This window comes from Anabas testudineus, chromosome 16 (assembly GCF_900324465.2).
Source record: "Anabas testudineus chromosome 16, fAnaTes1.2, whole genome shotgun sequence".
Lineage (NCBI taxonomy): Eukaryota > Metazoa > Chordata > Actinopteri > Anabantiformes > Anabantidae > Anabas > Anabas testudineus.
The window spans coordinates 22,529,930-22,555,742 of NC_046625.1; the positions used below are offsets into that span (position 1 = coordinate 22,529,930).

General features: G+C 40.8%; 2 protein-coding genes across 2 annotated transcripts; both read left to right on the forward strand.

Annotated features, from left to right (window-relative positions):
- Positions 1-276: 276 nt before the first annotated feature.
- On the forward strand, positions 277-1,084 carry si:ch211-198c19.1. Its single transcript, XM_033326371.1, has 2 exons — positions 277-391; positions 482-1,084. Exon 2 carries the CDS (start codon positions 511-513, stop codon positions 1,042-1,044), a length of 534 nt encoding a protein of 177 aa, XP_033182262.1. The 5' UTR covers positions 277-391; positions 482-510; the 3' UTR covers positions 1,045-1,084.
- Positions 1,085-11,753: 10,669 nt separating this feature from the next.
- Positions 11,754-25,354, forward strand: cep162 (centrosomal protein 162). The gene is made up of 30 exons (XM_026373161.1): positions 11,754-11,879; positions 12,432-12,512; positions 12,935-13,070; positions 13,358-13,414; positions 14,851-14,991; positions 15,781-15,958; positions 16,034-16,113; positions 16,206-16,267; positions 16,554-16,584; positions 16,781-16,855; positions 17,425-17,601; positions 17,849-17,930; positions 18,312-18,558; positions 18,779-18,983; positions 19,083-19,249; positions 19,575-19,700; positions 20,487-20,618; positions 21,370-21,482; positions 21,598-21,697; positions 21,772-21,898; positions 21,992-22,155; positions 22,415-22,519; positions 22,618-22,857; positions 23,108-23,314; positions 23,463-23,748; positions 23,933-24,065; positions 24,139-24,280; positions 24,375-24,473; positions 24,688-24,822; positions 24,964-25,354. Exons 2-30 carry the CDS (start codon positions 12,453-12,455, stop codon positions 25,192-25,194), a joined length of 4,038 nt encoding a protein of 1,345 aa, XP_026228946.1. The 5' UTR covers positions 11,754-11,879; positions 12,432-12,452; the 3' UTR covers positions 25,195-25,354.
- Positions 25,355-25,813: the final 459 nt, after the last annotated feature.

Sequence of the window (25,813 nt, forward strand, 5' to 3'; positions counted from 1 at the left end):
CCAACAAAATCCTTCGATCCAAAGCCTTCATTTTGCACTCATCGTCCCATCACAGCGCAAGCACAGTGATACAGTGAAGTTGAGATACCTGCAGCAGTTTGATACTTCTTCTCTTGCAGTTGGGCTGTGAATGGTTATTTCAAGCTGAGCCTTAACTTGTCTAAATTTAAGCCACACTTTCTGCCCCAGCTGTGCAAAACCCCACATCACTTCCTCTTTCATTGCAAATAGAAAATTTAAAAAAAAGTCTAACCACTCTAACATGCAAGACAGAGAGAAGTCAAGCACAGGACCCAGCCAGTCACACTTTCATCTGCAGCACAAAGTCAGAATACAACAAGGACATTTTTAGACGGGTGTTTCAAGTTATCTCCTTATTAGCAACTAAGAGGTACGCTATGAAAGGATATTGTACTTATGCTTTAACAACATTACCACATTTTAACAAAACCAACTTATTGCAATGGGTGTTTTTTTATAGGTAACCTCAACACAGCATAGAGCAAAGAGATGGAGGTGTTTCATCTAACGCTGGTGTTGTTGTTCATTCTGGCCTCGTCTGAACATCTGAAAAGCCTTAACTCAGAGCAGGAGCTGCAGGACAGTGGTTTCGGTCAACCACCTCCTCGCCACGGCCTCAAGCTGCTGTTATGGTACGTTCAGAACTGTGTGGACAACAACATGGTGGCTCTGTGCGATCCCACGAGAGGGGAGTACGGATTTCATGAATTTGTGAACCGTGGGCCCAGACATCTGCTCCCAGTCATAAAGGACAAAAAGCAATACAAGTACTTTACCATCGGAAACCTCCACGCTCCTCATGCTGAGGACCTGCCCTATGAAGTCAGGAAGTACTACGACCGCAGCAACCCTGACAGTAACATGGACAGAGTGTTGGTAAGATACAACAACAACAATAAACGCATTGAACAGATCTATGCGTCTGCACATTATAAGGCGAAAGAGACCTACATAATTGGCCCCGATCTTCTTGCATTTCTTCGACATCCAGCAGCTGTTGAGAGAAATGTGATCTACTTCTGATTGTAAACTTCTCTGTGGAAACTTTATTAGCCCTCTCTTAGTGACCCTTCAAAAAGCCCTGATGGGACTTGAAATATTCCTCAAACCATCCTGACTGATGTATTCAGCTGTTACTTTTCTTTGTAGTCAGAAACGACCACGTACCAGACTTCTTAAATTAGCTTCTATCGGTCACGAACATGTTTGTGTACATTTACTCAAGTACTCCACTTAGGTACACTTTTGATACTTGTTCCTCAAATTCTTTAAAAAGTTCAGGTCAATTACGTTTCTGTATACCTAAACTGCAATTACATATACAACTTTAATTGTAAGTGGATTACAACTGGAATCTGTTTATCTATTGACATAATGGCCGTTCAAGTAACATAAATTGCAAATGTTGCAAACGTATTGCCATTTACCACGAATTACCATCCAATTTTGTTGTACAACATCCACAGTAGTGACCACAATGTTTTTAATTATTCTATGGTTAGGTGCCTGAACTAAATTATAAAAAAACATCCTTGAAAGATTGTGGTCTAGCTTAAACCAGACAGTCATTTGACACACAAAGTCTTTTTTAAACTCAACCTAAACCTACATGCACCAACTTGAACCTAAACTAAACATAACCAAAGTGGTGGAGTACTCACACCTTTGTACTTTCAGTTCAGAGCATGTACTTAGCACTGTACTAAAGTATGAGCAAATGCAATTTATTCAAAAAAGTTGTGATCAAGCACTTTTTAGGTTTTGTGTACTTCTACCACCTCTGGTCAGGAACGCTTGTGTAACCCTGCACAGCCTGTCTGTAGAACTTATTTTCTAAGGACAATAAATAAAATGCCTTCAACTACAACTTATTGTCATTCATTTCACACTTCTACACTGTATTCACCGAGCATTCATGACATATAACAAAGTGCACCTGTGGGTTTCAATTCCTCATTGAAAGTTTTAAAAAGGCTTGGCAAACAGAAGGATAAAGGATCAGTTCTCAATTTTTCATAATCACAGACTGGCCTTTCTTGATTTGGTCTTGCCACCTGCTCACATGTTAAAGAGATCCTTTCCTCATGCGTCTTTAAAATAAATAGTGGTGGGTAAAATCCACTGGAGTGTTCTCTGTTTTAGTGTGGGCACCTAATTACTAATTATACGACACATTATATTTTGTATTATTGTATATTTTTTAACAGTAACAAAAAAACATACAACTATATATATTTGTTTTTTTAGTAGACATGATAAGCAAGAAGATCTCAGTTGGGGTTGGCAGACTAGGCATGTTGAGGTTATGTGGCTATTTATATTTAACCACTGGGACACTGGCCACAGGCCTAAAACTACACCTTTATGGATCCTGGATAACTGCCAGAGACAGTGAATAAAATGTGAACTTTCACTATCGCTGGTCACCAGGAACAATGAAATAAAACTACAGTATCAACTGGAGCTGATTTATGTTTTGATGTCTTTAGACATAAACATTGACCATGGTTTTATAATTACTTTAAAGACATAAAAGACTTCATTGACAGATGTGTAGTAGACAGGACAATCAGTTAACTCATTCAGTTATTAACAATATGTATGTTTCTCACTCATTTTTATGAAGTGAGTGTTATTTAATGTTGTTTTGTGAAGTGACACTAACTTAAAACAATCAAATTTCACTTATTTAGAATTGTTTATAGTTGTTTGAAATAGTAATTCTGACACTTAGTCAATAGTCCATCTAAAGTAAATTAGCAAATTATAGCTATTTAAACTGAATCAGCATTAGTCAGTAGAAAATACAATTCCTTTTCCACTTGATGTTTATTTAAGGCATGGTTTGCATTCCTTAATTAGAATTAACAGTGAGGAAAAAGGTAAAGAACTGTTGTAATAATAAGCACTGCAGGGTCCGACAAATTAATGGCAGAGTGACTTTTTGAAATAGCTTAGACTGGGAAGGAGAAAATGTGCAGTTATTGAATTAATTATTCATTGTGATCATTAAACAAAAACTGCTACAGCCACTAAAAATACTTGCTTTTGATTGGCTGACAGATGTACGTTAACTGTATCGTGTAAATCGCAATTGTCATCTGCAGTCTAACCTGTATTTTTATCTATATCAGAACAAGTCTTCGTTAATAATTGCTTAATGTATTCATGCCCCCAGCCGATCTATAGAGCTAAAGTGTAGCCGGGCAAAGGGAACAACATGCTGCTTTGTTGAGATAAATGAGGAGAGGAGTCCGGTACAAGTATGTTGTTCACTACTAATTTCTTCTTAAAGTCAAGGTCAAAAGTGCCACTCACGTAAAAACTTCCAAAGCCCAACCAGCACTCTCCACACAAGCCCCACAGAGCCTCAGAAAGCTGGGAGAACTCCAATATCAGCTTGAATAGCAGGCAGTCAATCAAAATGTTGCCTCTAATGAGTTGTGAAACAAGGCAGCACACACCTCCATGGCCAAAAGGCACAAACTTTTGCAAAACTCACTTTCAATATTATGATGACAAAGCACCCTCATGCCTGCAGTCCTCAAAAGCCACAGAAAGGCCTCATTCATCTTCTGCTCCCCTCGGTTGCCAATGGGAGGACACCATTTGGAGCGCTGTACGCTCACAGGTTGAATTTGGATTTGATTTGATACTCCCACTGAAGATATTAGCGCGCTCTCGAAAGGGCCTGTGAACAAGCAGGACCAATCTTAGCATATAAGAGAGATTTATAGGAGGATCCTTGCTGCGCATAGAAACAAGAGAACATTATAGAGATACTGCTTAATTTTATTACCCAAGGACGACTCAAAATCCCAGCATGGCATCTCTGCTAGTTCAGGCTGTTCCGCTCTGAACTGCTGCAAACATACACAATTAGTCCTAATATTTGAGATGTCAGTGCTGGTTACTTTAGCTATAACTGAGGTTGCTGTTGGTGGAAACAGCAAATGCATTTTAATAATACACGTATGTTCCTGAGTTTGATTTAAAACGACGTGTGCTAACCATTAGGGGGGAAAACTCCACCTCTGCCATCAGCAGATACTCTGCCAGTAATGCAGCAACAAACAGCAACTTGCTGAACAACAGGAATGTGCAAAAAGGAATATGTGAAAGGATGAATATACAGTATGTTCAACGTAGGTTAATGGGCTAGAATTCGCATTAGAACTATGCTGATAGCATATTTCCAAACCATCATTATTACACTGTGACCATTATCAGTTATGGTTCTTATACTAGTTATACTTGGTTGGAAATGATGTTTCAGTAGTGCATTTTTAAATCAAATATAACCTAATGTCTAAAATAGAAATCATATGTACATGTTAATGTTGAAACTGTTCACAGTACAAATGTTAAGTTGTGGCACTGATTTAATGTATGATTCATAATACGTTTATTTGCCAAGGAATATAAGTTTGACACTACTCATCCAGCACATTGTATGTTGTCTGTCAAACAAGCTTTTTAGTTTCAGGCCATTTTTACAATTAACTGCAGTGCAGCAGAAGTAACTGAAGAACTGTTTTGTGAATTAATTCTGGCAAGGTTCGATCGAAGACATGCAAAAAAAAAAGATTCCAAAAAGGACATGGGCACATACAGTTTGTGAAGGTGTGTCAGTTAATGACACGTGTGCACATGCACTGCTGTTTGCTACATGACACGCGACAGAAAACCAACCATATGTAGATAATAGCACTTTTCGATGTACACACTACTCCCCTCTCCCTGTCCCTGTGTTTTGTTCATCTTAAATGGGCTTGAATGAAAATCAAATTGAAGGCGGCTCTTACAGCGGAGAGTATCTCTGATGTTTCACTCTGCCTGTCCATGCTTAACGGAGGACAGGTTTCCTCTGAGTGGATGGTTGGAGGAGGGGAGGGGTGTCGTAGCTCTTTGACAGAATTGTAAAGCAGCAGAATGAACAGATGTCTCCCAATGATTAATGTTCTTCCCTGACTTGCCTCAGAGGAGCTGCGTGCCCATGCATCTCTAACCCTATACCTTCTCCCCAGCACTCTATAAAGCTAATTTCTTTAACTCGCATCCCTCACTTTCGTTTCTCAGTTCAAGTTCATTCTGTCTCTCTTATATCTCTCCCTCTACAAACTTGTTTCTTGCATAGTAAAAAGAAGTGGTATAGTGCTTTTGTTGACTTACTTTTTTCCAGTCAATGCACTGGAGCATCAAAAAACATTGTGTTGTTTTTACCTACTGTCTTCTGAGGGTTTAAATGGAGTTCCTGTTGTACTATAAAGGGGGGAAACTGTAGATAACTAGGCTGTAAGTTGAAGGGATCAGTCATGGAGAGAAACTAATTTGAACTGTCAGGCACTCATCCCTCTCCCTACTGTAAATTGACACTTTGAAACCCTGTCAATCCTCAGTATAAGCATATCCCCTGTTGGCAAAAGTTGGAATAATTTTGCCGTTGATTTTAATTTGCTCAATGTGAAATGATTGTCTGATTTTCAGTCATTTGTATATTGTCCTCGCCCTCGTCAGCTGAAATTTACACTGGTTATAGAAGGTGATATGTTACAGATGTGATGCTGTATTATGCAGTTTTTCATAATTGCTGTTCTCTAATCACTCAGTTATAGAATTACTTCCCAACTTCTGACCTATGACTTGAAGGAAAATAAAGCACAGTAAAATCACTGCGCAAAAACGTGTTTTCTCAGAACATGTCCGTATACAATTTGCCTCATCCTTTCTTTAAAATGTGTTTCTTTTTGGGTGACAGCATAGGACTGCAGAGCAACAGCGTCCCCTGGTGCAGCTGCCAAGGGAAAAAAAGGAAACCCGCACAGTCTCCAGGGGAATTGCCCATTAAAATCCAGCACTGCATGGTAATGAATACCGGGCCGATGGTAAAGGGCTTGCATTAAATATTTACACTCTCGCTTAATATTTCATGTGGTAATTTTGTATTTAAATTGGATTTAATATTTAATATAAATACAGAGCTAAGTGGGGTACACTATTCTCAAACACCAATTCAGACACCTTGTGTATGACTTAGGGAGTAAATATGACATGGACTGCATACATATGTATATCCTCCGAGCTAGAACACACACGTGCACACCAGGACATACAGACGGAACAGTCACTGTGTCTGCAGCTCTGAGTTTAGCACTGGAGTTTGGAATTAAACTCTTTGGGATGGAATGTGCTGTAGGGCAGAGTGAGGTCAGGCCAGCCACTTTGAGTGGAGCTCTGAAACGTTGAAAGCTTTTACAATTTTAAGCACTAAAATAGGAATAATAGACAAATAACAAGAATTAATTAACCACCAACAAAAATTTTCTGTTTGTCTTTAGGCCCATTTTAGAACTTCTAAACTACTTTATTAATCCCTGTGGGGAAATAGCTGTTGTACAGCTGCACATATAGATGAAGGCATTGCTATGGGATTTTAGTGTCTTTTCCAAGGACACCAGGCATGTGGATGGAATCGAACCAGCCATCCTGGATCTCATGGATGATTACCCGCTGACCATATCCATTGGTGTTGGCCAGACCACAAATCTGATTGTGTTCTGCCTTGTTTTTTCCCAGGCAACGTACTGCAAACATCATATCAGTATTTTTAATATGATCATTTGTTTGCTTCTTTCAAGCCACCATGTCTACCAGGAAATAGTAACTACTTGGCAAGAGATTAGATTATGTGTTTGTCTTGGAGGACTCTAAATGAGTTTGATCAATTTCCTGGTTTTGATTACACTAAATAAACATTTGATCTATTAAGCATAACTTTTTAGTGTAGGCTTAATACAAAAAGAAACAATGAGTGACAGCATCAGGAGACTTCCTCAACACAACAACACGAGCTAAGGTACCACACAAGGATATCTGAGGGTATGTCATCCTCGTCAGTGGCCATCGGGTAAGCTGTCATTTCAAACATCCAGCCCAGAGGAGGAACAGGCACCGCACAGAGGAGAACTGTCTCCGGGGAGGAAAGCTTCGCTACAATCATCTTTTTTTACCCTCTCAGCAGCCACTATGCAGTTTGCCCAGGAAGAAAGTGATAGAGAGGATTCACCAGACTTGAGAATTTCCCATCAAAGCGAATAGTGCAGACAGAACTAATCAATCACTGGAATGGGTTTCAAGTTGATGAGGTCTAGACATTGTTAGTTCTCCAGTGTGACAGTATTTTTTTTCACCCATTTATTTCTTGATTGTTTCATTCATCTTAATTTTATCCTTCATTTCAAAGATGAGGATCGGCTGCACGAATAAAACTGCTGAGATCATACCTGAAAATACCTAAAATACTGGAACATGCCTCTGCACATTGCCCTGTGCAGTTATAAACTGTATGTGTGAGATGTCCATTATTGCTTCTCACTCTGTAATATCAAAATGATTTGAGTGTCATTCCCCATTAGTTGCACCATCTCCAGCTATAATGTACGCATGCACTGTTTAGCACTCACACAAAATGTGAGAGCATGAAAACTGATAGACTGACAGAAAATAAACGTGTTCCTCCAGCACTATGCATTGCAATGCAACATTATTCATCATATATTCATCACTATGCCTAATACTGTCTTCCTCTTAAGAGGGTACATTTGAATTCATAAGCAATAACACACACTCTTATTAAATTCAATACACTAGTGGTTGGAGTGTCCAGTAAAACATCTATGTTAAAGCTACTGTGTTAGGTACATAAATCAGCTGAAACTAATTACACCCCGGAATATTTTTCATATTTCTTTGATAACAAAGATGGTTAATTTGTCCTCAGCAAGGCCAGGTCTAGCATCAATGACTTTCACTAAAACATTCCTGTCCAACAGAGTCTCACACCGATGCCAAAGGTACATTTAGGCATCAAAATTTGACGCCCTTGGAGTGGACCTGTCAATAATCACAATCATAAATGCTCTGCTAACGTTCTGGAAACATCAGGGTTTGGTTGAGTTTAAACAAAAAAAGACAACTGGGACCCATAGTTGGACGGCAGACCATAAACTGAGACTGTCTACCTATATATACAGGCAGAGCACTAAATGTTAAGGTTTTTCTTTAAATAATGAAATGTGTTTATTGGTGAGCTCTATATTGTGTTGTGTGTGTTATACAAAAAAGGAGTTGTGTCCGAGCAGCAGGAAGCTTACATATGCTTTGTTCTTCAAGATGCTGGAGTCTGCAATATCATTAGTCCAGCACACGTGCTCTATAGGACGGTTGAGGAATTAGATTCTGCTTAAGGCCCCCAAATGTCTAAGTCCTGCTGTGGCACTGTAAGCTGCTGAAGTACTGGCCTAGTATCACATGTGGAACGTGACCATGTGTTTCAGTTTTTATGTTCCTCATGGCTCACCGTGCTGCAGCTCTTCTTTGCTCGTTTTGTATTCACACTGAGTAGTGGATAAAATTGGATAATGTGACATTGCGTTTCCTGGAGAGTCCTTATGGTTGCATTTGTTTAGAGGTCAACATATCTCAAGCAGCACTTCACTCTGCTGTGCAAATTCATTGGATTTGACCTCCCCGTGTACTTCACGTCTACATTTGCCTTTTTTTCAACTTCTCACTCTCACTGTATGTAGGGTTTTACTTTTGATACACCAGGATGTAGCCTGAGTCATCTTTCACTTCTCCATGACTGTTGAAAAGTTCAAAGCTGAAGGAACACCCTGAGCACAAAAGTCTTCCTGCCTCCTCTAAAATTTGGGAATCCAACCTAAAACCATCAAGTGAATCCCGTGTTGTGAGAGCATCTGTTATAAAGCATGTAATCAGTATATTTTAACGCCTGAATGTCAAAAAGTGGACGTTGGATGCAGAAGGTGTACTTACATCCCCCTGAAGGTCACTCCAATTATCTGTGATGGGAGTGCATCCTCATAGGTCTCTTTTCTATAAGAAGCATGCACATATGAATATGAATGAATATGGGAGTGGTGGGAGGAAGAAGGTAGTTGTCCAGTGCTCACAGTGGAGACGGTGATTTCAATGTCAATGTGGCAGAACACGATGAAGCCTTCATGAGGGAAGGGAAGTGGTGAATTTGCATCAGACATGCCCATAAGATATGGAGTGTGCTGACTAGCATTCCCATCTCACTAAACTGATGGTCCTATCCAACGTGAAATGCAATATTAGTTATTATTAGTGTTGTTTCTGGGTTTTATTCCTTCTGTCTTCACTTGTTTGCATTAAAACAGCTTAGGTTAAGTATTTTTAACAAAACCATGCACTGTATATTTGCACCAATCTCTGGAGTCTTAATCAAAATAAAAGTCCTAGCTACTCTGATCATATTACAGAGATTGTGCTTTTATTGTGTGGCTATTGTTTTGTTTTTGAGATAAGACTAATTTTGCAATTATGTCAGCAAGTTTCATAGCAACGATTCATATACAACTGCATTTAAAACCAAGGAACATCCCTTTTGTCTTAATATTTCACTAAATTGTGTAGTGGGAGCCGTTGGTCTGGGCCAAAAAGTGGCTCTGCGAAGACCACAGCCAATGGCCTGCTAGCATGTACATTTGGTGCCTGCGTGAGAAGAAGTAACAGTTAACACCAGCGGGTGGTGGTGGTAGTCTGGATTCGTCATTCGGTAAGGGGAAAACGGAAGACGCAAGCAAACAAGTTTCTCTTCTCCTGATGTGATTCGCTAAGCTGAACAGCCAATCAGAGTGATCTTCCTCACAGACAGTGACTAGCGCCAATTTATCATGGTCAATCGACCTCAACGTGGGTGCGACTAGTGCCAACGATGCAGGACTCACAGCAAAAACTAGCCCGTCAAACACTCACAGCTGCTTCTCACCACTGTCGTGCCAAAATATGTGCAGAGAAAATGGCCTGTTTTCTAGCTTCTCCACAAAATACACACCTTCTATTCTCTTTATGTTACATTCAGATGCATAAACCATCAAACACCCACGGTTGCAATGCATTTATAGTTCCTTATTTTGCTTAATGAGCTGCTCAAAGTGTAAACAGGCATTGTTGGAGTGGGTGTTTGTGGTGCAGTGTCTGTAATGCACATGAAGTGGAATGAGTCAGTACACAGGACAGATCAGCAAAAACAGAACAACCTCAACCTGTAGGCCATGACGTGTCTTTCCCTTCTTGTATCCTTGACAAACAGTGTGAATGTTATAGTGGAGTGTGTTCACGATTATGAGGGAGAGCCATATATAGGCAGGTGAAAACAAAGTTTATATGGATCTGTCCTGACCTCCGAAAGAGAGAGAAAAGCAAACAGGCCAGAGTTTATTAGATTACTACTGATCTCTGGTGATGGACTGCCCTTCCAGGCACAAAGACACAAGGAACAGAAAGACTGATCTTCAGCTCAATACTGCCACCAAGTGGAAAGAACATAACAAAATCAACACTCCCTGCTTTGGTTTTAACTGCAGGAGCTACTGCAAAATAACGAGAATATTTGCAGATATATTTTATTTAAAAATCATTCATTTAATTCATGTTATATTCAGTGTGACACTTCAAGAGCAAGAAATCCAACTGTACTGTTGGGACTATGATTGATTAACATGGATACAGGATTAACAGGATAAAAAGGGCTGTGTGGTTTGCGCACTGCTGTCCAACACATGATGGGCAGATGATCGCAAATGGTAAATAATCCACAGGTAAAGTTGAAGATATCTACCTTTTACAGTACGAAATACACTACCGCTCAGAAGTTTGGAATCACTTGTAGATGTCTGTTTTTCAAAGAAAAACAAATTTTCATGAAATTCACAAACAATTTTATCTATTTCACAAACAATTAAAATTTTTAAAGAATGATTTACATTTTTGAATAGAGGCTTGTTATTAACAATTGTCAGTCCTCTGCATCCGTCTCCTGGTATGGCTGCTAATTCAAGTTAATTATTATCTAAGGCTAATTAATTATGAGAAAACTCTTTTGCAATTCTGTTGCTCAGCTGAGAACAGATGAACTAATGGAGCAAACAAGGGAGCATGGCATGGTTGCGTATCTGAACATCAGCAGCTGTTTGTTTACAGGTTCCAATAGGTACCAACAGACAGGAAGAAAAAACTTTCATTAGAGACCCTTCAGCCTATTGTTGTCTTTAGAAAGGAAGGCTACTCAATGCTGAGAAAATGCAAGGACACTTACAATTTCTTATCATGCTGTTAACTACTCTCTTCAGAGAGCAGCACAAACTGGCTCTAACAGGGACAGAAAAATGAGTTGGAGGCCCCGACGACCAACTGTTTAAGAAGACAATTATGGGAGATTGTGTGGTTTAGGACATAAACGCCTCATTGGTCCTCAACTGGCAGCTGCACTAAATAGTACAAGTGAAACACCATCAAGAGTGATGAGGAAAGAGACCTTAAAGAGTTAATTTTCTTAATTGATCCCAATTTTCGAAAGGTTTAATTGATTGAGTGAATTGATCTGAATGAGTGAATGAATGATGGTGCTGTGGCTAAAAAGAGGAAAGCTCAGCTCTACAGAATGTCACATCAACATTAAAATAAACATAATAATCCATCAGATAACTGCAGATTGTAGACATCACACACTGACTCCCACTCACTTGCACTGAGGCGTCTGGCTGCAGACCCCCCCCCCCCCCCCCCCCTGCAAATGATCAGCTTTGATTGGTTTAGCATTTGTTATGACGTATTTTTTTCTGGCCAATCAGGTCGATCTTGTCACCCGCGTGTTGTCGCGGGAACTCCGATAACAACAAACCGAGGAAGGAGATCATTCATCAAGCGTTCACGACGGAGAGCTGCTAAAGTTGAGGCTTCGGTGTGAGTCTGTTGACACAAGGCAGATGGGTGTACGCTCATGAAATGCGTAGTGCATTATTCCGCATGTAAGTGGGGGAGTTAGGCTACTCTTCTAGGCAGTTAACGTTACCAGTTGAAGAGATTAACAACATGGTTACCGTCCGCGATAGCTGTATCATAGTGCTAAAAAACACCGGAAGTAAGAAAAGTATGTCTTAAAAACACAGCTGTCCCGCACGTTACTACTCTGTCCCTTGTATTACCCAACATTACGTGACACCCTGCCATAAATCATTTTTTAATCTTAATATGACAGCTGTGACGAAAAGAAAATTAACAAAAAAAATTTAACCTGACGCTCCTTATGCTAACGTATCACTTTATTTTGACAGCTATGACCGGAAGTAGTACCGTTTCTTCTCTATCTCCTGAACTTCTTGCAGACAACGTCCCGTTTTTATTTTTACTGTATGATAAAATACCAATTTCTTAACTATTAACATGTCACCATCTGACTAACATCTACTAATGGTTTTACCGACTGAGCTGACATGTAAAATGTAGACAGATTTAAGATTCTTTAGTGTTTTCCACGACAAAAATCTAATTCAATGCTATACATATAAATTGTTTCTCAGTTGGCTGATGGAAGTGACACTATGGCTCACAGGCTGACCAAGGAGGAGCTGGATGAACAGTTTGAGCTGTTCTTAAAAGAGGTAACGTGACATTATGTATGGACTACTGTTCATAGATCCATGAAGTCTAATAAGGGCTTCTTCAGTTGCACAGTATGAAATAAATCTTTCATCTATACATAAGTTAAGATACTTAAAAAGAGTCACAAGCAAGCAACCTGTGAATGAGTGATCTTGAAAGCCAGCACATCTATCTGTTATTGGTTGCAAATTTTTCTTAGTTAAAAGTAAAGTAAGCATTTACAAAGTAGCTGACCATTACTTAACATCACCATTTATCTGTAAGCTGAATCTAAAGTGTAGCAGGGCAAAGCTATGAAGATGGAACTGTTTTTGGCTGTTGGCTAGACACAAAAACGCACACAACACAATAACAGATGAGTGCTTAACATCCGAGGTTGAGACAAAAGGTGCTGAACATGATGAACATCATTTTCTGCAAGTCTGTTTCAGATGACTCGGTGGATTTGGGTGGATCTAAGAAGCAGCCTCATATTAAAGGCAGTCAGAAATCATCCCAGAAACCAACAGTGTCATGGTGGCAAGACGACGAACACAGTAGTGGAGAAACAGGGAGAGGTAATAAAGTAATAGTAATAAAAAGGTGTGGACAATCTGTTATTTAACATGCATCATGTTAGCCTTTTGCACTTGCAGAGTTTAAACTCTTATTGGATGTTGCATTGCAGTAAACAGTTGGAAGTCATCATAAAAACAGTCTGTTGTAGAAAAATGTACTTCCAGTCAACAAATTTGTCACCGTTAACTGTTACTGTTCTGATCTGTAAAATCAGACAGAAAAGAAAATCTGGTTTATATTTTGTTTGGTAATGATCTGTACCTCTGTGTTTTTCCTCTTTCCCCAGCTGAGACGGCCAAAAGCAGATTTATCAAGACCAAAAAGTCACAGCCTGAGAGCAAGGGTAAGAGCTAATTGAGCAAATGTCCTTCTACAGAGTGCTCAGAGATCTTTCAGACTGTGTCAACAATCAACATTAGGTGTCACAGTAGTGTTTCTAAGAGGTTTCTGTAAACACAGTCTCAGATGGTTCATCATTCAGTCCTGTGTGGCATAATTAAGTGACCTATGCCTTATTTTACTTTAGCTAAACTTCTGATTTAGTCTTTTACTGTCACCATGCAACAGAATGAAAATAGTGATCTCAGCTTGTTACTACAACCTGTTAACAACAAAGACTTGCGTACTGCATACTTCAGACGTCACATTCTAATTGCACTGGATTTAATTGGACAGTAGTACACCAGTGTTACTAATCCTCTTTTTCTTCATGCTGTCTGAAGTTGCCAGCGTAGAGCCCTCTTATAAGCCGGTCCCCAAACCTCGCTGCAAAGCTCTGGAAAAAACGGTTCAGTCAGACAAGACTTGCAAAGACACAGTTTCTGAAGTTTCCAAAACTGTGGCAAAAGCAAGAACTCCATTTGAGGACTCAGGCTCCAACATTCTGAGCAGTTCTGCTGATGAAAGTGTCCATTATGCACCAGGAGAGAGCAGCTCTGATGAGACACATTCTAATGATACTGATAGACACTCCAAGGGGGACAGTGAAGATGGTAACTTTATTCAGATCTCCCACCCATTGGTAGTGCTGCATTAGGTCCTCCACAATAGAATAGTAGACATCACTAGCACCACTAGTTCTCTTGTTTGTCTTTGTCTGTATTAAGTGTTTTGTTCTCCTAAACAGTGACAGTCTTGTTTGTTTGATGACTGATACACATATTAAACCAGTATATATCATCATCACTGTGAGATAATTAGTTGTGATATTTTTATAAAGGGCCTAATGGAAGTTCTTTCTAAATGAGGCTAAAAATTCCTATTTAATTTTCCAAACTTACCTTAAAGCTACAATATGCAACTTTATAGAATCAAGCTACCCTCCGCATGAGATTCAAAATGAATCCAGTGTTCTGCTAAATTGGGCCCAGCCCTATGATATTAGTGTTATAAAATTCTAATAGATAAAAACATACAAATCTTACCAGCCATGCAGAAATAGTTGGACTTCTCTAAAAGCAAATGTAAGTCTTCTGTCTTCAGTAGTGGTACATGATGTACATGTTCATTCTCACATCTCTTGAAACAGTAACACTTTTTCGATAGCACTTTGCTTTGATGTTGTTTCTTCTTGACTTAGATTTTGTTTGCTTGCCTTGTTCCTCACAAGTCGCTTTGGATAAAAGCGTCTGCTAAATGACTAAATGTAAATGTAAATGTTAGTTATATTCCTTCATTAGTTAGATTAGCTATGATAGCAAAGTCTTCATGTCCCACCTTAACTAACACATACTTGATTTACCCTTCTACTTAGAAAATGTATACTTTCATTTTGTCCAGGACTGCTGGGGTCTGAGAAGTCTTTCAGAGCACTTTTGAGGAAGTCTCTTGAAGAGGGGGACGAGTATCTAGAAGGTACTGGTTTGGAGAAAGAAGGACTGAATACAGTTGATCTCAGCAGAGACAATGCAGAGACAGAAGGTGAGTCAAGTCCAGGTTTGTTGTAATTTCCACATGTACTGTATGTTTGACCATCGAAACAAAATGTAATTCCTCATGAGGCACAGTACATCACTTTGTAGTGGAAATATTCTCCAAAATTTGTCTTAACTTACACCAGTGCTGAGCTCTCCTCAAAGTTTTAGAGCACCCCTTTAACCAATCAGAGTGTTTTTTAGAACCTTATCAGAAACTTTTCAGCTTGGCTTGTTGATTTTGCTGCTTCTTATTTAATGACACAATTCAATTCAATTTCAATTTTCAATTTTATTTGTATAGCGCCAAATCACAACAGAAATCACCCCAAGGCACTTTACAGTGTTTAAGGTTTAAGACCTTACAAAGTATAATTGTTTACAGAATTATATAGAAAACCCAACAATCCCATTTGAGCAAGCTTTAGGCAACAGTGGAGAGGAAAAACTCTCTTTAGAGGAAGAAACCCCCAGCAGAACCAGGCTCATAGTGGGCGGCCATGAGCCTTGTTCTGCTGTGGTGATTGGAAAGAGGAGAGAGAAAAGAACAGCAGACAACAAAAACAACAACAAGCAGCAAAAACACTGGGCAGGTCAACTGGATTCTGGAGATGTACAGCTCCAGGTCGGGGATACCTGCAGAAAAGTACAGAGACTAATATGTGAAGGGCTGAAGGTAGAGGGAGGGCTGCATTGATTTTAAGTCACTGTACAGCAGCATTTTGGAGTGTTCCACAAACCTATATGAATCTGAGCTTCTGAAGTCCATGTGTGCTCTCTTGATATGTGTCTGCAGACTTAGTGATGGCACCCGCTGTGAAAAGGATGAGTGTGGGCTTGGACACTCTGGAGGAGGAAGAAGAGAAAGCCAGGTTTTTTGCCCAACTTGAAGCAGGTTCCTCATCAATTATAGATTATTCTAAGCTCAACAGAGAGCTGGACTCTACAAGTTCTACTATTGGTACTAACCTCAGGTATGGTATTTGCCTTGGTCTGATATTAAGTACCATTTTCTTCCACTTACCCTAAAACAAGAATGTTCCCTCCAGGAAACCTGAGGAAGCAGTGGAGCAGAGTGATGATGATCAAAGGAAGACCAAAGATACAGAAGCCGTCCAGACCTCCCCAGGTAAAAATGATGAGTCCTCTGGAAGCCTATTTGTTTTTTACTCAGTCAGTACCTCTCTGCACATCAGGTAATTTCTCTCTTTGCTTTTCCAGGCTCGCCACACTATAGTGAGGATTTTGAGGACGAGGGGAACATGAAAGAGCCACTGGAGGAGGTTAGAAGTATAATGATCATCTTAGTGACAGTATTCCTCAGTGTGGGAACACTATGTATGATAAATAATAGTCACACATAGACACATTATGCCCACTTACCTGCAAATGCAGAACTTTAGTCTTGATAACATAATATATTAACATACTTATTTTTAGATGTGCAGTCATTACATGAGTAATCGCATAGTGATGACATGCTCAACACTCAACAATGTTATTTTTGAAATTATATAGACAACCATTGCATTGCTGTTCTGGTAATTCATGTTTTAATATGTTTTTCAGAAGTCTAAGTTGTCTCCAATTCTCGCCAAAGGTAAGAAAAAACACATTATATGTTACTGAGGTCTTGGGTGGGGAAATATACACCAATTGATTACAGATACAGTGTCTCAATCTTAAGGCAATTAATCTGAACACAGCATTTATACCATTGTACGGTACAGTATACTGCACTACATGTTAATGCCCTGCAAGTACCTGTAATTTGTCTGACTTAATTGTTGTCTCAGTCTCTCTATATGATTCTTTGGACGACACTGGTGGAGGAGACAGGAAGAAGGACACTGAAGAATCACTGGACAGAGGTAATATAAGCATGTTGGGTCAAGTAAGAGAAATGTCTCAGAATATAGAATATTAGTATAAAATAACCAACAACAGACACTGTGATGCAGTCCTAATGTCAATCCACCAACTATTCCTGCTACTTCTTTACGGTTTAGCTTTTTGAATGAGACTGGTCCTTCTAACAAATCAGAGAACATCAAATGTGTAGGTAGGAGCTAACGGGCAAGAAAAGAGACTGAAAAGAGAAAAAATGAATATTTATAACGACCCCAATTTCATCAGATGGAGACAGCTAAACAGCTAGACAAGTAAATGTATACAGATTTGGTATTTGCTTAACCATAACATTTAAACTTTTTTTTGTTTCTTTTAATTTGTTGTAATTTGTAATTTTGTAACTACTAATACCCAAAGGGTGCTACCACTAGTTTGATTCCTAGCAGCCTAGCATATTGTTGCTATAGGATTGGAACAGTGGACAGCTTAGTTCATGGACAACTACTGTACAGTATCAGCTATTGTGATTATTGTTCACCATCGGATCATTTAAAATTCATGTTGGATTGTATTTCTCTTTCCTGTGCAGGGCTGTCACATATACAGAGTGGCGGTTCAGAGATGGAGGCTCTTCACGAGGCATACAGACAGATCCATGTGGTTGAGGATTCAGATGACCATAGCCCCCATTACAGGCCAGTGTCTCCTTCGTCCCCTCCTCAGCATACGAGGCGGTCTCTTCAGCCTGCTTCTACCAACGAGTCAGGTCAGACACTGCACTGGTGTAACTGGCAGAATGATGAATATACACTCTAAAGACCACATCATAATAAAAGCAGAGGTCTTTGAAGTCAGCACTCAATTCAAGACTTGATCTTGAATCTTATGGCAAAGTTCTCTTTGTCTGGTAACCCCTGATTATGCTGTGGTTTTAGTATGCTTCAGTAATTGTTTAAAGGTCACAGTGTTACAGGCCACTGCGCTGGAGTTAGTGTGTTTGTGTTTGTATTTAGAGCTGCCCACTGCAGAAGAGCTGATGAAGCCCATCCGACCAGAGAAGGATCATATCAGAGGCTTCACTCTCCAGCCTGTCAGGTTAGAACAGCCAAATCAGATCATTAGTCTTATACTGTTATCAGAGCAACATGACCTCAAAGTCAGACCCACAGTGGTGCACAGTGATAAAGCTATTTTAATATAAACATCATTGATGGAGGAACAGACTTGAACATCAACACCAGATCTAAATCACATTCACACTAGCTCAAATTATCCAGTTGATGAGAAAATATCTGCTCACCCTCTCCTCAGTTGGCATCTGTAGCCTGGCAGCTGTATCCAGGTTCTAACCATTAATAAAGACTATGAAATCACACACAGCTTGTGTTTAAGGTTTTAGTTTTTAATACCTACACATTCGTCTAACTCCAAAAGTTAACTGAAAGTTTTACTGTGGATTCACTCCACATTCTACAGTCATGTGGATCTTGAAAGGACTTTCTCAGTTGAGCCTCAAGTGGAGTCACAGCTGAAGAGACCAGGAAAGGCTGTTGGAGAGACAAATGGAGTAAAGGGTTTGACTAGCCACCCATCCAGCTCCCCAGAGCCTTCCAGGCATGACCTGGTGTGGCGGATAAGAGAAGAAGTAGAGAAGCTGATGCAGGATCACCAGAACGCATCTTCTCATACGTCCTCTGAGGCAGGCAAAGCTAAGAAACAACCGGTGAGGCCAGCTTGTCCTAGTTGTTTATAGAATAGATTTAAAAGCATATTCATTAAAAGCAAAAATGTGTATTGTATTTGAGTGCAGAACAAAACTTTCTTTGTAATTTCAGCATCAGAATATATTTCACAGCTTAACATTTTGAGAAATGAGCACTTGGGACAGAAAAGGTTCCACCACATTTCTGTCAAACTTGATGAATTGTGGATATTTTTCCCAGGCCACACGAAGCTCCACCATTTCTCATCCTTCTACATCTCCACTGAGGAAACCCACTGTGGCTCCTGTTAGAGGCAGGAAAGTGCAGGGAAGAACAACAGTGACTTCTGGATTGACAGCCAAAACTCAGTCCCTTGTTTCCCGCGGCCCACAGTATCCACTGAGAACCAGTTTGACAAAGAGCCAGAGGAAAGATGATGACACAGGTTATTCACAGCAGTCTCACACAATTATTACCGAACTAAGCACAACTTAAGCACCTTTATTTCTAATGTCATGGTACTGAACATAATTTGTTTGATCAGCTGAGTCAGGTGTAAAGGTAAGCAGTGAGCTGTTGGCATCTGTTCAGTCCTTAGTGGCTGTTCTCCAACAGCAGATACACAGCAGCAGCCACCAGGATCCCGCAGATACACAGGAAGCTGCAGGTGCCCAACAAACCCAGCCGACACATCATCTCCTGAATAGCAGTGTAAGAAAATACTTCACCTATGGCTGACATTGAAAATGAAAACCCTGCAAAAAGAACCTGAGAATGAGTTTAGTGGCTACAGACATCAGCATCTCCCCATGATCCTTTAAAAACTGAGTAACAACAATAAAGAACGTCCATGTCATCATTACAAATGTTAAGAAAAACCTGACCAGTCTACAGGGGCTTTGATGCTTTGCTTGATGATATTTGATGATTTGTCACTGTGCTAGTGAATCCTTTGACTCTTTGCAGCACCTGAGCATTTTGAAGATGAAAGAGAAAACGTCTTTTGCCATTGTGTATTGATTTTTAGAAGGACGAGGACAGCTCTGCAGTGGAGGAGCTGAGAGCCCAGCTGGCTCAGAAAGAGCAGCAGCTGCAGATGATGAAGGAAGACGCAAAGGAGCTCCACTCTATCAGACAGCAGAACTACCTACTGCAAAGCAAGGTGCCCTCACACACCTACACAGCACAGGACATTTCAAAGCAAAGCATGAATCCCAGTTGTTGCAATAACACATTCACTTTGTTATTCCTAGCTACTTGTCGAGGTGTCCTTGGACAAGACACTGAAACCTCGTAGTAGCGCCGATACGTACTGTCTGGCAGCTGTCATACCACAGTTTCCCTGTGAAGGGGATAAATAAAGTATATCATTATTATTATTTATGATTATCATTATTTGCCCTTGGTTGCATTCATAATCATCAACAAGACTCATACTCACATGTACGGCTAGCAGACAATATTTTTCAGCCGTTTAAAGCCCAATGATGAGTATGTGATGTGTGGTACGAGCTGAAGAGCAGCAAATGGATTTAACTAGTGTGTGCTCACAATAGTGTGGGTCCATTCTATTATGTAAATACAACAAACCAGTTCAACAAGTTCATAAAAATGTCTTACTCACAGGAGAAGCAAGAAAAAGAACAAAAACATGGTTACAATAGTTAATTCACAATGAGTAACAGGAAATAGATGTGTGCCTGAAGACAAAGACAAATGAGTTCAGAAACACAGTTTGAATGCTCTGGGTTCAGAATTGTCCCTTTGTATCTTATCAACAACTATGTAGGAAAGGGGAGATGGTTGGTACTGAAGGCAAAAAAGGACTGAGAAGTATAGTAGTAACTAGTATCTCTAATTACTAGTAGGGTTCTCCAGTTTATTTACTACATGGATTTATACTGAATAAACAGCATTTTCTTCCTCTTTTTTTCCTTTCACTCTTCAGCTGCGAAGTGCAGAAGAAGAAAGTCAGAAGAAGAGATTGGCCCAGGTTACAGACTCCACAACAGAGGAGAAGTTCCAACAGATTGATAAAGAAATTAAAGAGCAGGAGATGCTTATAAAAGGTTACCAGCAGGTTAGTTTACCCCTGACCTCCATCCATTTATTTATTTATTTGTAGTGTTCCAATTTGTAACAGGTTGTGGTGTAGATGCTCCCACCATTAAACTCAGCTGGCAGGAGACAGTTGGTGAGAGATCATGTTTTAGTTTCTGCGGGTAAGAGCGTGAATTTGTGCAGTATGGGACATTTTATTAACAAATGTGTGTCTTTCACTTACAACCTAAAAAAGTAAAATCATACAATAACATAATGCAATGATTTGTAAAGCTAATAAAGCTATATTTTACTCACACTAGAACAGACTAGTTACACCACTCTGTCAAAAGCTGCATCTACAAACTGTCAAATAATTTTCGAATAATGTTCCTCAACATAAAATAGCATCTACAGTACATAATATCATCAAAAGATTCAGAGAATCTGGAATCTGGATTAAACATTCAGCTCTAAACATTAAATCCTTAAATCAGCATGTGATGTCAATGCTATGCCGAAGCTGTGTACAGGTTGAGTCTTGGAGACGGAGAGTAAGACGTACAACTACAGGGCAGAGAAAACAAAATCAATGATTTGCAAAAGATCAAACTTATCTTGATTGTGTGTCTAAGCTGGCTAAAGAGAGAAGAGCAATACTGTATGGAAAACAATGCAGAGAAAGTAGTAGAACAGTAGAAGTAGAACTATAAAGCAGTAGAACAACAAACAACTTTTTCTATGTGTTCTCGTGCTGTTCAACATCATTAAAACTACGTTTATTTTAATAGGAGAATGAGAAGCTGTACTTGCAGCTGAAGGGCCAGCAGGCCAAAGGAAAAGCCAACGAGGAGGCCATGTTCAACGAAAACCAGAGGCTGCTGACTGAGCTGGCTTCCGCAAGGTAGGCTCAGCTTCAGAGCTGTTCTTGATGAACTGCTGCTCATGTACATCTTCCATCTTCCACCTATAGTATAAGCCTGCATATACTATAGCTGGTTCTTTTCCATCTTTACCAGGGAGCAGCTGAATAAAACCTCAAGGCCTGTGGGAAACGTGTGTCTAATGGATCACACTCAGCGCATAACAGACTTATTAGCACAAATCAATACATTTCAGGTGAGTACATGCTGCTGCTGAAATACTGTCAGGATGAAGATCTCTTTCAGCTCAAAATACATGTTTGTGTGCAGAGGAACGAGGCTAAGCTGTCTGACCACATCCGCACACTGAAGCAAGAAAAGCAGGCTCTGGAGGTAGACCTGCAGCTGATGAAGAAAGAGAGAGACCTGGCTAAGGCCCAGGTCACCTCCACCTCAGGTACGACTAGGTCCAGAACGGTGCTCTCAAAGATTTCTAGACTATTTTACTGCACATGCAGGAGTGAATGTGTTTTCATTGTGCACGTGTCAGGCGATAAGACATTTGAGATGCGCTTGCTGGAGGACAAGCACAAAGAAGAAGTGTCGGCACTAAGGAAGAAATTGCAGTGGTTCGCTGAGAACCAGGAGCTGCTGGACAAAGATGCTGGCAGACTGAAGGCTGCCACAGCAGAGATACATCGACTCAAAGAGCAGGTGAGGCTCTGCTCTCACAGCCTCTTTACTTTGGCTTAATGAACCTCTCTTGGTCACATAATGATAAATTAAATTTTCTTCTCATGAGGAAACCTTAACTAGTTGAGCTCAGCACTAGCGCTTAGTGAGCTGTGGTGTGTGGGCATCATCATGAGCCTGCAGCTGCTGAAAGACCAGGCCTTGTCCAGTAGTATCAGCACAATGCTGAAAGCCTGTTACTGTGTTAGATATACTGTAACAATGTGTAACTGTGTTTCAGGTTGAACAGCTGAAAGTGGAAGTGGGCAAAAGAAGCAATGAGCAGCAGAGGAAGGGCAAAGATAAATCTGTGGATACAAAGAGGATGAGGGACCTAGAGCGACAGGTTTCTCACACAAACCAGCTAACTTGTTACATGTTACACTACTTTCCTTTACTGGTTTGTGTCTCTTCATTGCTAAAGGTTCTGTCTCTCTTTACCAGGTGAGGGAGCTGGAGCAGATACTAAGACACAGAAACCCAAACTCTCTTCCTGCTCTGATCTACGCCGCAGCCAGTGCCGGCAGTCAGGAGAACGCTGGCGCTCCCACAGCGTCTCCACCTGGACGGGTTACTGCTCTGCTGGAGCGCAGGATTCAGCGTCTGGAGGCTGAGCTGGAGAGCCACGACGAGGAGGCCAAACACAGCCTGAGGGCCATGGAACAGCAGTTCCACAGGATCAAGGTATAATAACTTCTCCACTTAAGTGAGTTTTCTGATCATCATTCATTTACTGTTTTAGTTCACTTTCCCTGTTCTTACTAGTGTCTATACACTAAACTGCACTATTTAGCAGCTGTAGCCAGCAGCACGTGTCAATGCAACCAAAACATACCATTTCGGTAGAAATGCTTTAAGCTAAGTAAACAATCTGTGTGTATTCTGAACCAGGAGCTCTGCATCTGCCTAACCTGTGTTTGTGTGCTTTGTTTAGCTCCGCTACGAGCAGCGGATCTCGGAGCTGGAGCTGGAGCTGCAACAGAAGCAGCAGGTTGACGTAACAACAGCTGAGACTGAGCCAAGGGTGTCACGGGTTCAGAGTCTGGAGGAAGAGCTACAGCTGTTGAAGGAAACCTACCAGCAGAAAGAGAAAGGTCTGTGTGACCAGATCGAGGCTCTCCAGCAGCAGCTCAAACACAAGGTCTGTACAGGAGGAGCTGCTATTACAATGTTAAAGCTGATTCAATTGCACAAAATGTTTTAACTTTAGGCTCAGTTCAGCTAAAGCCAAAGATGGAAAATGCCTGTTTGTACATACTGATGTAATCTCCATCCCCCTGCTGGTCCAGCAAAGTCCAGGTCGACACCAGCGTCAGGCCGAGGCAGCCTTTGGCGTTCGGATAGAGCGCTTAAACCAAGAGCTCACCGCCAAGACACGAACCATTCAGGAGCTGAGCCGCACTGTGGCAAGGCTGCAGAAGGAGAGGACAAGTGTACCGCCTGTCCCCAGTCCACGGCCAGAAACCCGGTCAGCAGAGACCAGACGACAGCCCTGCCCGACCAAGACATGTGGAGGGGAAGAAACATTCCCAGCTGCTCAGTACGAGAAGACGTACCAGCCCACTGTCTTTGCAGGTGGGAATGTGGACTTCTGCATGATAGAGAGGCAGAATAAGCAATGAATTAATAACATGAAGCTGGTCGTGCTTTAAATGTCGAGCATTGCTTTATATGCAATGCTATATTTACTTATGTTTTATGCTGCTGCTGTAGCTGAAAATAGCTGAGTCCATAGTTGTTGGTGTTCATTTGTTACCAGGGAGCCATATCTCAGAGGTCCTGCAGGAGAACGAGACTCTGAGGCAGCGTCTGGAGCTGCTGCAGGTGCAGAACGAGCAGGAGAGAGAGGCATTAAAGGCCGAGGCTGCACGAGCGAAAGAGGAGCTGCACAGGTAAGTGAGCATGGTAACAGACGTTATCTGGGGAGAGTGAATGTGAGTAAACAGCTGGATATCATGTGTTTAGGCTGAAGGAGCACTCTGCAGAGCAGATCTCTTCTATGAAGGAAGAACAGCTCAGGGTGCTGGACCACCTCCGGGCCACCTACGCCCTAGAACACTCGTCCTCAAAGGTTGCTGAACTGACCAATGAGCTCAACACTCAGAAGGTACAGGAACACTGACCAACCAGCTTCATACTATCTTCAGACATCCTGAGAGATGTTTCTGTTGCTTGAAACTGTTCTAAACATTAACCTGCAGATAATGGTGAAACATTTGCAAGAGCAGCTAACAGAGCTGCAGGGAGCTAAAGATGCACTGGCAATATCCAGGACTCGAGAGGACGCTCTGCAGAAGCAGGTACTGCTTTTTTTTTTTTTTTTTTTTTTTTTTTTTTATCAGTTAGTGGTGAGCAATATCAACTTAAAATTATATTGCAATATTACCATATGACAACCGTTGAAATTGGCAGGAGGATACAATATAGCATAGCCTTACTATCAATTTAATAAAAATTTTAGGACAACCTAAAAAAACAAAGGGTGCCCTGTTTCATATTTTGTGTTCTGTGTAGCTGACCAAACTGCTGATGGAGCTGAAGGAAGCTAAAGAAGCTCAGAGCTCTGAGGTGAAACTCCTGTGTAGCCTGGAGAGGAAGCTCCTCAACATGGAGTTCAGACACCAGCACAGAGAGAAGGAGCTGCAGCAGGTAGGAACGACCTCCTGCTTACGTGAAGCTGAGGACATGGTTTGAATTGTTCTGAGCCACAGACTGATGATAGACCTTCTCCTGTTGAGGATAAGGCTAAACCTAACCTAACCTCTAAAGTGTCCCTCCCTCTGGTTCTAGGTGATAAGTGGCTCGTGGCAAACTCCAGAGGCCAATCAGCAGTCAGAGGTGGAGCGCTGGAGGCGTCTCGCTCAGGACAAGAGCAAAGAACTGGAAGCTTTCCGTCTGGAGCTGGACTCCATTCTGGACATCCTGAGACACCTCCAAAAACAGGGAGTGGTTTTCCCCGCTCCTGACCACCAGCAAGTCCCCAGGGGAGCTCAAACCCTCATAGGCGTCAGTGGAAGATGAGAAATAATAATCGTGTAATAAATCTGAAGATGGTAATTTCAAAGATGGACAGAACTTCCTGTTACTGAAACGAAATCCAAAGAACGTCTTAATACATACACTACCTGTGTCTGATGTTTAATATAACAATTTGTTTTTTTGTAGCTTGTTTCTGTTTTTTATTAAAATAATTGTAAGTTATCTAAAAGTAGTAAAAATAAATTCTGCAGGATGACTTCTGCTGCATTCTGCGACTCCTGATTCTCTGCCATGCACACCAACAGCTGAGGTCACACAGCTTCGTATATTTGAGCAGAGTACATAGAGTTCGTAAACTAAACTGTCAACATCATGATGTAGATGAAGCTCAAATTGATGCTGATAACAATATAATAGTACAGCAGACCCAAAGAGCATGAAGTGGTCTGTATGTAACTTATCGGACTTTACTCAGATGCTGCCTGTGTCTGAGCTTTTATATCTTTATTATTTATTAAGACATTACTTGTATGTATTGCTAATAAAACAAGATACGGGGAGCTGAGCTGAACAGCAGTGGCTTAGTCAGGATGTAAAGCTCCAATGGTGCACAAAAACCAGAAAGATGGCAAAGACACACAGGCAGACCTGGAAGAGTGAA

What these genes read in the sequence shown, in the direction of transcription:
- si:ch211-198c19.1 (XM_033326371.1), top strand. Translation starts at nt 511, where the DNA reads ATGGAGGTGTTTCATCTAACGCTGGTGTTGTTGTTCATTCTGGCCTCG.
- cep162 (XM_026373161.1), top strand. Translation starts at nt 12,453, where the DNA reads ATGGCTCACAGGCTGACCAAGGAGGAGCTGGATGAACAGTTTGAGCTG. An exon ending in ACTATTGGTACTAACCTCAG is followed by an intron (nt 15,959 to 16,033) that starts GTATGGTATTTG and finishes TGTTCCCTCCAG; the next exon opens with GAAACCTGAGGAAGCAGTGG. An exon ending in AGCCGTCCAGACCTCCCCAG is followed by an intron (nt 16,114 to 16,205) that starts GTAAAAATGATG and finishes TTGCTTTTCCAG; the next exon opens with GCTCGCCACACTATAGTGAG.